General features: G+C 42.6%; 1 protein-coding gene across 1 annotated transcript in view; it reads left to right on the top strand.

Annotated features, from left to right (window-relative positions):
- The window catches only part of AQP9 (aquaporin 9), a 47838-nt gene that overhangs the window by 20447 nt on the left and 13187 nt on the right, over window positions 1–14204 (top strand). Inside the window, exons 3-4 of the mRNA XM_058737587.1 lie at window positions 9824–9950; window positions 13434–13571. Coding sequence (XP_058593570.1) covers window positions 9824–9950; window positions 13434–13571 — 265 coding nt within the window. The remainder of the gene's footprint in view (window positions 1–9823; window positions 9951–13433; window positions 13572–14204) is intronic.

The following is a 14204-nucleotide window of genomic DNA, read 5'->3' as shown; positions in this document are numbered from 1 at the left end:
ACATATATGTGTGTGTGTAAACAAATCAGTTCATTTAAATTACAAATGTTGCCACAGGCATACTCTTTGAATACTGACTTTTCTGTTTTATGAACATTTACATTAAATGACAAATTCTCCACTGAAGGATATTTTTCATTTAAAATATATTCCTCCCCTAAATTTCAAGAAGACCTGCACCAAGGTACAAGATAAACAGTCATACATGACTCACATTCTTGGCTCACATGGTTGCTTCCCACGTGAGACGTAACAAACATGTCCCAAACTGGCATTACTAAATTAAAGGAGGATATTCCCTTCTTAGAAAAGTTTTCAAGAGAATGGTAATAAATAAATACTAGCCAGGTGAGCTTGGAAAATGTTGGGGCATTTTACAATGGCCCCTTGGGTTACTTCTTGGGTCTGGTTAAAGGGGCAGGTGAGAGTTGGGGAATGGCTTCACTTCTTGGATCTTAGTGTTGAGAACAGATATGAGTGCTAATAAGTCCCCAGAATGCTGGCCAGTGCCATCTGTGTGGCTCGTGGGTGTGGTTCATCAGTACAGATAAAGGCCTTGCCCCACCATTATCTCAGCCCACTCACTTCCGGTACCAGGCAGGTTTGGTCAGCATTGGGCGCATGAGTGTACCTTCTCCTGATGACCACAAAGTTGCGAGACACCAAGAGGAAAGAAGACAGACAAAAGTGGAAGTTGCCTATGCAGGAGGAGCAAGAGAGCAAGCAAATGTTAATCAGTGAAACAGGTTTTGCATAAACTGAAAAGCTCTGCACTTAGTCACCAGCCTATCTCACTGGTCTCTGAGAAAGAAGGGAAATGGGCCTGAAAAGGATTTTTCGCTGGGTCACTAGAAGCTTTGGTGAAAATTCACAAGTGTCGGACCAAAGTGACCATGTTTGTTATCACCAGAAACGTCACGTGCCCTGGTACAGGAGCCCAAGAATTATAAGAAGAGTCCCCAAATGAGCATTCTCCTCAGGCCTTCAACCCCCTTGGACTGATATACCTGGTTTACAATGCAGTTGTTTGCACTGGGTAGATTGATAACAGATGGCTGCTATCATGGGTCTCCAAGTCCTTCAGCATTCCCAGACAGCCCTTCACTTGCAGTATGAGATAGGAAAACTGGTGCCCTGATCCCACACTGTGGGAGCCCAGCATTCTACCTGAATATTTCTATCAATTCTCGGGGGTGTTTGTTCCTTCTGATGACCTCTCACTCCACCCAATGTGTAATGGTTAAGAGCACAGGCCTCTGATTAGGACAGACCTGGGATCAAATCCAGGTTCTGTCTCTTTTATTTTTTATTATGTAACATTAGAGAAATTGCTTGGCCTCTCTCAGCCTCAATTTCTTCATCCATAAAAGGGAGATAATAATACCGTACTTTTCTCCTAGGGTGAACATAAGTTGATAATGATGAAGTAATACAGGTAAGGCACTTAGCAAGGAACCCGGCACAAAGAACACACCAAATAGATCGTAGCTGGTGTTTATATTTCTTTATCCATGCTACCCTAAACGGATGAGTAAAGATAGTAAGCATTTCATGAAGCCTTAACTCCAAAGTCCATGACAGTATTTCCCAAGAAGTCCTTTCAACTCTTCTTTCAGTATCTATTAATTCTGAAAATACTGAACTACAAAACGTAGATATGAGACATGGTTTTTTTTCCCCTTATTTGGACCATGTTTGATGCACACAAAGAATCACAGGCCCCTTATAATAATTACAAGTTTCCCTAGTGATCATTGGCCTCGTGTTGCAAGCATTTGCAAACATTTGTAAACATTTTGCTAAAGAATCCCTAGCCTTTATTAATGACTGCTTTTCTGAAAGGGCTCAATTTTTACCTACTTACTAAATAAATGTTTACTGAGTCTCTGTTTTACATACTGACTAAATAAATATTTGATGAGGGTCTATTATGCACTGTGTACTGTGTTGGGAATATCTTGGTTGGCACTGTAAAGAAGGGAATAGATACCTAAGAGTTTTGAGAATAGTAGGCTTATTATCCTTTCTCCTCATCTCCAGCATTTGTCTGTGATAATAACTTGATCTGTGTCCAGTAATCAGCTTGTCGTAGGGGTCATGGCTCAGTTGGGAACTTGCCAGCAGCCCAACTGATATTTCTTAGAAATCACACCTCCCACTTCTCACATCCCACCCTGAAATTGACTGTTTCTCTTGAAAAGACATTTACACAGGGTTTTATTTTCCCTGCTTATGTTTAGACATTTTAATATATTACATCAGATATTGTTTGAGCTGCTGTGGCAGACGCTACAGTCTTGGTGGGGTGACACAAGGCAAGGTGGAATATAATGAAATGACATCGTAAAGACATAGTAGAAGAAGCAGAAGAGGCCTCTGCAGGCTGAAGCTGTCAAAGAAAAACCCCACAGAGGAGGTAGGATTTTAGTTCAGTGTTAAGAATAGATTGGGTTTGGCTGGGGAAAGTGAAGAGAAGGGACATTTTGCTGGAAGGTATAGCATAAGCAGGTGTACAGGGTGGGAATGAGTGTCATGAGCTCAAAGGACTCAAGTGACTGGGACACCAGCCTGGCTGATGCAGATTTATGCTGAAGAATACCAGGCAGAAAGTGGATGAGTCACGAGGCAAGGCACCAGAGGGCCCTGAGGACCAGGTGGAGGTGTTTGTGCTGCTACTTCCTGAGTAATGGCATATAAGTTGTGCTTCATCTGGCATGGTCACTGAGTGGGGAGACACTGGGGGTGAGGACACTGGCTGGGGGCTGCAGAAGAAGACTCAGAAAATTTGAGAATGATTGGCTATGAATGGCAAAGGGAGAGAAGAGGAGGGAATACAAATGATTCCAGAATGTTTGGCCTGGGTGATTGAGAATGACTGGTCACCAGTCCAACTGCCTTTCAAATATCCTTCTTGCTTTCCCACTGAAATTCTTTCTCCCACTCCTGCCACATGTGGTGCCTGATAATAACAACAGTATTTACCCTCTCCCCTTTCTGTGTTGCTTTCCTACCAAAAGCACTAAAACCCCACCAAATATGAAAGGACCCATCTTTGGAGAGGAATCATAAATAGGCAAAACAATGTGAAGCTCTTGTCAGCTTCCCACTTTCTCTCTTCCGCAAATTTATCCCACTACTAGGAATGAAACAGCAACTATTTGTAATACATGTCATAGATGTGTTTCTCCCTGGTTTTATTACCCATGAGTGAGTCAGTGGTTAAGTTCATGAGTCCGTTTGTCTTAACTTACTCACCCAAAATGGGGGTTTTCTTTTTTAGTTTATATTAAAAGCAATAATATCCTGCACTTGTCATTGCCCTTTGTCATTTAAATAGTGCTTTCATTGTTGTTATCCCATTTGCACCTTTACTAAACAATCCTATGAAACAAGCCTGGCTGGTATTATTATTACGCTTTAATAGATAATCAAGCTGAGACTGAGAATTGACATGTTCATTTACACAGACACCGACAGTCGTACCTGGAAACAGCAGCTAAAATCTGTTTATTTAATTACCTCCAATATTCTAGATGCTGTTACAGAGACAAAGAAGTTTAACACATGATCTTGTATACCTTATAAAATTGGGAAAATCAGGCATAGATACGTGAACAGTTCAAGTACATCCTGTGCCTGAGTGTCCCACTAGATGGCAGTAGAAGCAATGAGCAGAGGGTATAGGATAAATTACCATGTCAGAACATGACACACAAATAAGGGAGGACTGTGTCCATTTCTGGGCCCTGTGTTTTAAGAGGAATGCTGACAACCCAGAGCTCAACCAGGTGAGACTCACTGGGAATCTGACTCTTAGGAATCAAAAATGAAGGGACAGGCATCCAGGAAAGGGAACTTAGAGAGGACCTTAGGCTCCCTCCATTTATTAGAAGCCCGGTATGTGAAAGAAGTTTATTCTTTATAGTCCCAAGAATGGGCCTAGAGCTAATAGACAGAAATTAGAGGAGAGAGGATTCCAACTTCATATAAGGAAGGACTCCCCAGCCAATGGAAAAATGAAAAAATATATAGCACAAACTGCCTGATGTGATAATGAGCTCCCTATGCCTCACAGTAATCCAACATGGACCAGATGAATACCTGTTTAGGATGTTGTTGGTGAAATGCCTATATAAGATCCAGTATGTGTGCCATTGAGTTCAGAACCAGCATGGTGCTAAGGCTGAGGAGAGAGCATCATGCAGGGTTTAAGACCCCAGGCTCTGGAGACTATGGTGCTCACACTGGGTTCCGAGCCACCATGTTGTAAAGAAGCCAGTCCACAAGGAGAGGCCATTTGTAGGTGTTTGGGCCAATGCTCCAGCTAAGGCATCAGCTGAGAGCCAATATCAACCACTAAACACGTGAATGTGTTAGCCTTTAGATAATTATAATCCTATCAACTTTGAACCATCATACTTGACACCAAATGGAGCAGAGTTGAAATGCCCTGACCAACCTTGCCCAAACTGCAGACTCACAAGCAAAATAAATGTTGTCATTTTAAGCCACTAAGTTCAGGGGTAGTTACATAGTGCTGGATAACGAACACAAATGTGATATTCTACATTGTCATTGAGCTTCAAGGCAACTTACAGGCACGGAGTAAGTAGAAGGTGGTGGTGTTTGCAGAAAGGAGGTTGGTGTATTGGCAGACGAGAGAAGAGAAAGCTTGGTGAAGCTATTGAGAGAATATGAATGAGAGATGAATGAGGAGCTTTAGGGGCACAACGAAGGACACAGTGAGGACCAGATCCATGACTTGTAATACCTTTCCTCCTCTACATGCTTTTGTGAGTTCTCTAACTCTCCTGGAGAAGGCAGTTAGACTGAGCAGTTGCTAGATCCTGACAAGAAGGTGGAACAGAACTTGAAGGTCTGTACATGGCCTCCTGTACAAGGAGGGGATGGTGGGCGTGGGAAACACAACACCTAAGGAAACAATAAAACAAAATAAACCAGCCTAGTGTTTGCTGTGGGTATGGAAAGGAATCTTAGAAATTGTTTTCTAGATAAGGAAACCAAGGTCCGGCATTTGGAAAACAACTAAGCACTAATTGTATAGTATGGACAGTACGATTGAATTTCAAAGAACAAAGGTTAGGTGTGGTGAGTTATGAATGGGTAATGGGTCCAAAACAGCTTTCCAGATAGGGAGACCAGAAAACTGAGACAAAGTGGATATGATAATAGGCTTTCTCTGTATCTAAGAAGGAGAATGGTAGGACAGGCTTTTCAAAGGTTAGGGCAGGGAGTTGGTTGGAAAATTTCTCAGTAATACCATGAAGGAAAGTTCTTTCATTTTGGAAGGAAAAAAACTACACTGGGCGCACAGAAGAAGGAAACCAGAGTGGGTGACCAGTTCCCTAGCAATCAGGCCGCGATACATTAGGATATCCAAGGACTGCTTCCCTGTGCAGTAAATTCAGGTGGGATGAGGCAGGCAAGGGGTGATACTAGAGGGTAGTTGCCTGACTTCCTCATTGCCTCTGAGACTATAATAAATGTATTTTAAAATTTAAAAGCAATGATGTAAATCTGGGCTGAAATCTGAGTGGCAATTTCTGATGGTCAGGGAAGTCCCCACACTGTTCATTTGTCCTCCTTCCTTTCCCACAGCACACAGCATCGATTATCCTCCTGAGGAAAGAACAAAAAAACCATTTCAGCATCTGGGGTGGAAAAGGAGAGTATTAATCATTATGAAATTTGACAGGGCAGAGGCCTCCCTGAATCCACTCAGGCCATTTAAAACTTTTCTGTCCCCTCTAGACTAGCACGAGTGCACGCGCATCAGACCATAAAAGCAGGAAGATGCTTATATGGAAAGCAGTAATATTTCAGGACTGGCCTGTGTCCGGATGTGTCTCATTACACCTCATTGTCTAAATCAAGTCATGGTAGTTGTCAGTAAACTTTTATTCTTGTTTTCTGAAGATGCTGCCAAAATGCCAGTTACTTTGGAAGTTGTGCACAGGGCAGTTAATTCAGTTTAAATTAAAAAGAAAGACACCAATGTGGTGGCGGTTTTAATAAAGAGAGTTATTATAATAGATAGAGATTCTGGGAAAAAAATAGGTCAAGTCTAAGTGAAATTGATAGGCTATGAAATGGACCCAGGGGATGTTTTTGAATAAGGAAAGGGGAACATGTTCCTATTACAACCTCACTTAGGATTCAGTGTAGGGTCTGGAGCCAAGCCAGTGCATGTGTGATGGGTAGCCCAAGGGTGTCCCTCAAGATATCAAGCCACCTACTTAACCCTACCATCCAGCAGTTAGAACTGAGGTGAGTCAATATGTCTTAGAATTGGGGATTACGGAGGCTATTGAAAGACCATCAAGATAATTTCTCTGCCTTCAGGGAGGAGTAAAACAAAAGCATTCTATATGTATGAAATTATTGTTTGTATATTATATTTCTATGAAAGACCTCACAAATGCACCCTGGGGGAGCGGTTTAGAATTAATCCATCACTGTCAAGAAATTGTTTATGTGCTACCTCTCCTACTTCAGGTTCACACTTCTCTTCTCATCCTTTTGTGAAGAGGCACATAGTGGCTGGTTATTATCTTCCTGATAAGAGGCATTCACATGTTTAATCTCTTTTTTCCTTGAGCATATTTATTTCTGAAACCTTTCCTCACGTGTCCTTAAATAATATTCTTTACTTGATACTGAGTCCTTCTTGAAGTTGTTGTTTCATTATGAAACCCAAGCTGAGCCATGTATTCTAGAAAAAGTTTGGCCAATTCAAAATATAAAGAGCAATGATTTAATGATCCTGCAGTCCAGAACTTATTCCTCCAGGAGCATACTAGCTGTTTAAACCACAGCATGAGGATGGCTGATGGCCACTTATTGTCTTGTTGCTTTTCTAACAGACTTACATGTAACTAATCTGTCTTTCCCAGTAACACTCCCTCATCAAATGTTTCCTTAATGGACCATGATTAAATGGTTTTAATTGTTCAGTGAAAATATAGGACTCATTTTTTAAAAATTAGGAAATGCATGATGCTACAAATATTTGTGTCCCCCCGCCCACCGCCAAATTCATTTGCTAAAAACCTAATGCCCACAGTGATGGTATTAGAGGTAGGGCCTTTGGGAGGTGATTAGATCACAAGGATGGAGCCCTCATGAATGGGATTAGTGCCCTTTTAAAAGACGTACGAGAGCTTGCTCAGTCCCTTCTGCTCTGCAGGATACAACAGAGAAGTCTGCAACCCAGAATAGGGCTTTCACCTGACCATATTGGCATCCTTATTTTGAACTTCCAGCCTCCAGAACTGTGAGAAATAAGTGTCTGTTGTTTATAAGCCACCCAGTCTGTGGTATTTTGTTATAGAGGTACAAACAAACTAAAACACATGGTTAAAAAAAAAAAAAAGTATGCAATGAAAATTTCTCTCCCAGTATCTGCACTGGCCATTTAGCTCCCCCCATGGAATCCAGTACCATCTCCTGATCCGTGTTCATAGAGATGGCTCATGAATGTAAAAAGAAATACATACACAGTAAAACCTTGGTTTGCAAGTATAATTAGTTCCAAAAACATGCTTGTAATCCAAAGCCCTTGTATATCAAAGCAAATTTTCCCTTAAGAAATAATGGAAACTCAGATGATTCATTCCACAACTCAAAAATATTCATGTAGAAATGATTACAGTCCTGTAATATAATACAAAATACTAAAGAAAATTAAAAAAAAATTTTTTTTACTTGCCTTTGAAAACCTTTGTGGCTGGCGTGAGGGAGACAAGAGAGAGAAGGGTTATTGTGTAGGACGACTTTCACAATCCCTTATGGAATCACTGCTATCTACTGACTCAATGGAATTTTTTCTGCATGGGGGCCATTGTATATGCTCATATGGATGTTGACTACAGTACAATATTAATAAACTTTTGTCATATACTGTATTTAATGTAATTGTCAATAAGGCAGCAGAAGAAGGGGTCTCCATCTGCAGGCAGTCTGACCTAGAATGAAGCAAAGCATTCTTTCCTAAGCTTACTTTTGTTTGGAAAAGCAGAGGACTGTCCATAGGTGCTCTGAAGTGACAAAAAATACACTAGTGTCAGTTGTGGGCACTTTCTAACATTCTGAAAAATCACTGATAACTGCCAAACACTGCAGCCTGAGACCGAGCATCTGGGCATGAGAAACAATCACCCACAATCCGAGAGAGAGAGAGAGAGAGAGAGAGAGAGAGAGAGAGAGAGAGAGAGGAAGAAAGAAAGAAAGAAAGAAAGAAAGAAAGAAAGAAAGAAAGAAAGAAAGAAAGGGAGAGAGAATCATTAACTTGGTTGTGATCATGTGATGTTAGGCATCACATACTACTCGTATTGCAAGACATCACTCATTTATCAACTGAAAATTTATTAGAAATGTTTGTTCACTTGTAGAACACTTGCAGAACAAGTTACTCACAATCCAAGGTTTTAATGTAATATATTTTGAATATGATTGGCAGTGTGCTTTAACACTGATCTATATCTTTTCTTAAAAGTTATTAATATAGGGGCGCCTGCATGGCTCAGTTGGTAGAGCGTCTGACTTCAACTCATGTCACGATCTCATGATTTATGAGTATGAGCCCTGTGTTGGGCTCGCTGCTGTCAGTGCAGGGCCTGCTTCAAATCCTCTGTCCCTCCCCTGCTTGTACTTTCTCTTCTCTCTCAAAAATAAATAAACATGAAAAAAAGTTAATAGTATATATTGGGAATCTTTCCGTACACACTGATCTGCTTCATTCTGTGATACAGCTGCATAGTACTCTGCTGAGTAGATGTACCATAATATATTTGTTCCAGACATTTCTGAATACTTATCCCATTCTCCAAAATACCCTCTAGAGCTGAAGACTATGGAAGATCCTACTTCATCTTTACTGTATAACTGTTTGTAGAGTGCTTCCTATAAGCACAGCTCTGTGCTTGGTGCCAGAGGGAATGCAAGAAGCAGTAAGTTTGGCAGCCCGGCTCCCTAAGAAAGTACAGCCTCATCAGGGAGAAAAGACATGGGGATGAGGAGAGCTAGATTGCCAATGCTATCCCCCTGCCACTTTTCCTTTGTTTTCTTGCACATCAGATGCCCTTTCCCATGGCTTTGTACATGGCACAAATGGCCTTTCCATTTGTCAGATGTGCATATGACTGTGAGCCTGAGATGGCTTACACTGGGAACTTCTAGAGCAGGGATTGCCAGCTCTCCTATAGGGGCCAGGAAGGAGACCTCCGTGAGTGGAGTGAAGTGAGTGAGCCGCTTGGGAGCATACAAGCTCTGTTTAAAGGGAGTGAGCAGCCTCCCCTCTCTCTGCCCCTCCCCTACTTAAGCTCTCTCTCTCTCAAAAATAAACATTAATTTAAAGGGAGTGACCAGCTGCTGCTCTGCTCCAGGAAATTATTTCCCTGTGGTTGCTAGATCTTCTGATTGATGAAAAGGAACCAGTGGTAAAAAGTACATGGGATCTTTCTGTGTTATTTCTTACAACCTCAAGGGAATCTACAACTGCCTCAAATAAAAAGTTTGATTTAAACTAAGAACAGAACCCTGGATCATGGTGTGAAATTACCCGATTTACAAGTATGGGGAAAATGTTAATGCTGCAGGCCCAGAAACCTCATCTGTAAGCCAGATACAGCTTCAGAACCACCATTTTGCTCTCTGTGCACAGCGGGATCATTACGATTTGATTTGCATGAAGCCTGAGGCAGCCCAATCTACATGTCTGCTTAAAACATCTTTCTTGTTCCTATGGCTTTCCATTGTCTTTGACAGTGGCCATCCCCACTTATGAAGCTTCCTCTCATTCCAGGTCCTTGGATGTGGCTCTGTTGCCCAAGCTATCCTCAGTCGTGGACACTTGGGAGGAATTGTCACTATCAATGTTGGATTTGCAATGGCAGTTGTAATGGCCATTTATGTGACTGGAGGTGTCTCTGGTAAGTAATAGAAATAATAACAGCTGCTGTTAATTCAACCATTCCAGTATGCTAGCCTAGTGTTGGATGCTTTACATACCTCAATTTATTTGGATCTCCACAACCCTGAAAGAATATGTATTTGATTCTATTTTTATAGAGGTTAAAATCAAAGGGGACAGCAAACGGTAAGTGACTTGTGCAAAGGCAACATTTAGCAAGAGAGGTGGGGTTAGGACTCAGAACTAGCTGACTCCTAAATCTAGTCACTACATTGTATTCTTCTTCCATCAATATGATCTTTTACCTTCTCTACCCCATGCCTGGAAGCCGTTCTCGGATACCCCATGCCGAGCCCAGTGAAGATCACTCCAAGAGAGAAAAATCCCTGGACCTTTACCCACAGCAATGAAAAAGTCTATGCCACTTGCAAAATGACTGGTGCTTTCATGGAAGTGCAGGTCTCATCAAGCAGATCATGAGCTAATTCTGCCCTGATTGGAAGCCACTCACAATGTTCTGAGAAGCAAAATGAAATGATGATATTTAACACAGACTGGGGACTTAGGAGAGCACTGTAGAAATGATCCAGTTCTCAAAGGCACTCAGAATCTTTCAGAATCCTTGTCAGAACACTAAGGCAGGACCACTGGGGATAAAGGAAGAAAGGGAAACACCACGTGCTGGGTGCTATCCTGGGGCTGTCCATACTTTATCTCTTTTCTCTACAGCAGCCCTCTGAGGCAGGCATTACTGCCTACATCCCACCAAGAAAAGTGGAGCGCCAAGATATTAAATAAATTGCTGGAGTTGCACAACTGGCAAAGAGCAGAGCAAAGATTTGACGCAGGTCTACATGACAGCAAACCTCATGTCCCCACGGTCACACAATATTCACAGTGGTCTATTATGGGAAGGGCGTTATAAGCAGGGCCTTTGGGCAGAGCAGGCCTGCCAGACAACCATGCTGGCCAGCTGGCCTGGTGACAGATACTGCCACTGGAGCCCTGAAGAATGGTTGCCTCGACCCTGGGGGAGCCTCCTTGAGCTGGGCACCTGGAACGGTCATTTGCTGGCTGGCACCCTTTCCATAGCACATGGACTCAGATCCTGGGGTGGTCCAGGTTAGAGATGCCTGTATGTGTGATTTGTTTGGCATGAGCAGTGTTTATGTTCACTCTCTCGTCAAGCCTTTGGTGTGATCCCAGGGCTGCACTGCCTACCTAAGCACAAGAGTACACAGGGGACCATCCTGACTGTGCCAAGGCCAAATTACAGTGCAGGCCTTGCCAGCAGGCACAGATCATAGTTGTGGCTTAAAACAAGCATGCAGGAGGCTCCACTGCTGCCCCCCAAGGCCCCCCTATGTTCACACAACAAGTGTGGTTTCCACAAACCGTGGGATATAAACATGAGTGCATTCTCAGCTGTTTTTTAGGTAGTGACACGGTTTGGGAATATTTCACCTGCATAACACCCTGAATTGAATTCTATTTATTTAGAAATATTGACCCCAGGCCCTAGGAGTGTAAGAAATTGCTTTCATCACCACTGCAGCCCATGTCTGTTTGTATCCATTGATATACTCAGGGATTTGGGCAGTCACCATAGGAAAAAAAGGGGCAGAAACTGGCAAGAAGAGGAAGAGAGGGTGAGGGATGGTGTGAAGTCTTCCCATCTGGCCCCTAGACCTGGGTTAAGCCCCTGTGGCCAGAGGGGTGAGAACCAGAGCTGATGGGACTGTTTCCACTAGAGGCTGTTTCTGGGTGAGGGTTGAGAGCTGACCAAGTTGTTCACGAGAGCCTGTGAGACCCCAAAATACAAGTACAGCAGTTTCTAAGCCCGGTTAATACAAGAAGGCATTGGGTTGAAAAGGAAGCTCATCTCCCCATCTCTGGAGAGGCTCCTTGAAGACTGGTGCGTTCCCACTGGTGGGAAGGTGCAGGGACAACACACCAGCCTACCACTGCCATCCACACAGACACCCATATTGGTTGTTTCAGCAGCCACGGGACAAGGATAGGAAGACTGTGGGGGAGATGACTTTCTCATGTGGCTACAGCTAACATACTGGTTTGTGGGCACATACGAGGCCCTCTTTGAGGATTCCAAAAATAACCAATGTGCACTGGGCATAAATATAAAAATAAGATCTCATTTGTGGTCACAGACTGGTGAGGTCAAACGACATCTGGTTTTGAAATAGAAAACATTACCTTACTGGAAGGAAGTTACCACACCCTGCTTCCTTGTGAACATGCCAGTGGTCTGCCATTCAAATCTGGCCAATCGGAACTCACAACTCCTCCATTAATTTTGCAACGTCCCCCGTGACAGTATTCACACTGCCTACTTTTACCTAGGCTATGCTGGTTGTTTTTGATGTAGCATTCTATAAGCTGTATAAATTCTTGAAAAAACAAAAGAGCTTTGTGTGATGACAAATAAAATATTAAGGTTGCCTCTATCACAGAATGGTCTCTGAGTGCGGGAAAGGGGGTCACTTGCCCAGAACAGCACCTTGAAAGGGTTCAATCTGCTCGCATAAGACTTCTGTCTTGGGCCTGGTGGGCTCCAGTTCCACCCCGGGCTCTTTGTATGAATCATCTGATCGTTACAACAACCTTGGCAGAGCCAAGACTTGAGGGCGGCACTCTCTGTCTCGCACTCATGTTCTTTCCACTACACCGCTCTGCTTTGTCCAGCAGTATTCCAGGCTGTGCGCTCGTCTCTGCCAGGAGAAATCACCTGTTGCTTTGCAAGGCACCATCCTGAACACACCCTCTCGAATTCCCAAACAACTTTCCCTCTCAGTACTTTTGCAGTCTGAACTACCTGAATAAAATCCTCTGACTATTTATTTATTCGACTTTCATATTTTGAACTCTTGCTCTGTGCCTTTCACTGTGTGAAGGCCAAGGTGAAGAATGAGGTCCCTGTCTCAGAGGGCTTATGAGGGTTCATTTCCCCTTAGACATCTCTTTTCCATCTTAAGATTGTTTGAGACCTTCTGGATGTGGACCAAGGAATTACTAGATGCAGATTTAAACCTTAAACAATATATTGTATAAATATATTGACTTAAAAATATATTGAAGTTATCAGTTTATATCAATCTCTTTGAGGTTGTTGTTTTATAGATAGATAAAGCCCAGTGGATGGATGATGGCTAGATGGTAGATTGATGATAGATACAGACAGAAAGGAAGCCTCGTGAGTACAAGTTTCTTTCTATATCTGACTCCCTTTTCAGAAAGCTTAACTCTCTAAACAGTGTCTAATGACACTTGCAGGTTACTAGTTCCCATTTCCTCCCCACTCAAACACAAACACACACACTTACACACATACTTACACTCACAAATGCTTAAGTCTCTGTCTCTTCACATATAGTTCTCTACCTAGAAGACTGAATTCTGCCTGGGATCTCTAGATAAGGCTTTCTTCATAATAATTCTCCCTGGCCTGCTGCTGACATCCCTAATCATCTTATCTTTCTTGTAGGTGGCCACATCAACCCAGCTGTGTCTTTTGCAATGTGTCTCTTTGGACGGATGAAATGGTTCAAATTTCCTTTTTATGTGGGAGCCCAGTTTTTGGGAGCCTTTGTAGGAGCTGCAGCCCTCTTTGGCATTTACTATGGTAAGTAGGACAGCTGGCCATGATTTTAAAGTCAGAATTACTTGGTAGGAAGAGATAAGATAAGGCAAGAGCAGAACATGTTCCGCAGTTGACAGGCAGTTCTAAGAATTCTAGGTTCTCAATAATGGGACCAACATTATCATTAGGACAAATTCATGAAGCCTGTTTAAGAAAATGGTCACAAGCTTAAACGGAGGGCAGAACTTGAAATCTATTTTTAGATCCAATCAGTACCACAATGTGAACATGCCCAAAATAAGCAATAAGCCAGTGGCTTCTCCACAAGCTTTCTCTGAGTTGGCTGGGAGAGGAGGTGTTGACTGGTAGGTAGCAAAGGATATGATGAGTAAGTATTTAGAGAAAGAATCTGGAACAAAGTCTTTGAGGGAAGAGGCATAGTTGAGAATAGGCTAGGTGGGGATCTCTTCTCCATTCCGTCCAACAACCAGGACTTCTGTTCTGCAACAGTCTTGGGGTGAAAACACAGCCCTGACGATTGAAGCCCCAGACTTTAACTCTGTGCTGTGTGAGTAAATAGCTGTGTGACTTAAGTAAGTCATCTGACTTTGTTGTTTCAGTTTCCTTCTCTGGAAAATGAGAGAATTGACTTCTAAGACTCTTCAAACTAAAAAA

Source organism: Neofelis nebulosa, chromosome 7 (assembly GCF_028018385.1).
Source record: "Neofelis nebulosa isolate mNeoNeb1 chromosome 7, mNeoNeb1.pri, whole genome shotgun sequence".
NCBI classification, from domain to species: Eukaryota; Metazoa; Chordata; class Mammalia; order Carnivora; family Felidae; genus Neofelis; species Neofelis nebulosa.
This window is presented reverse-complemented; position numbering and strand designations above follow the sequence as displayed.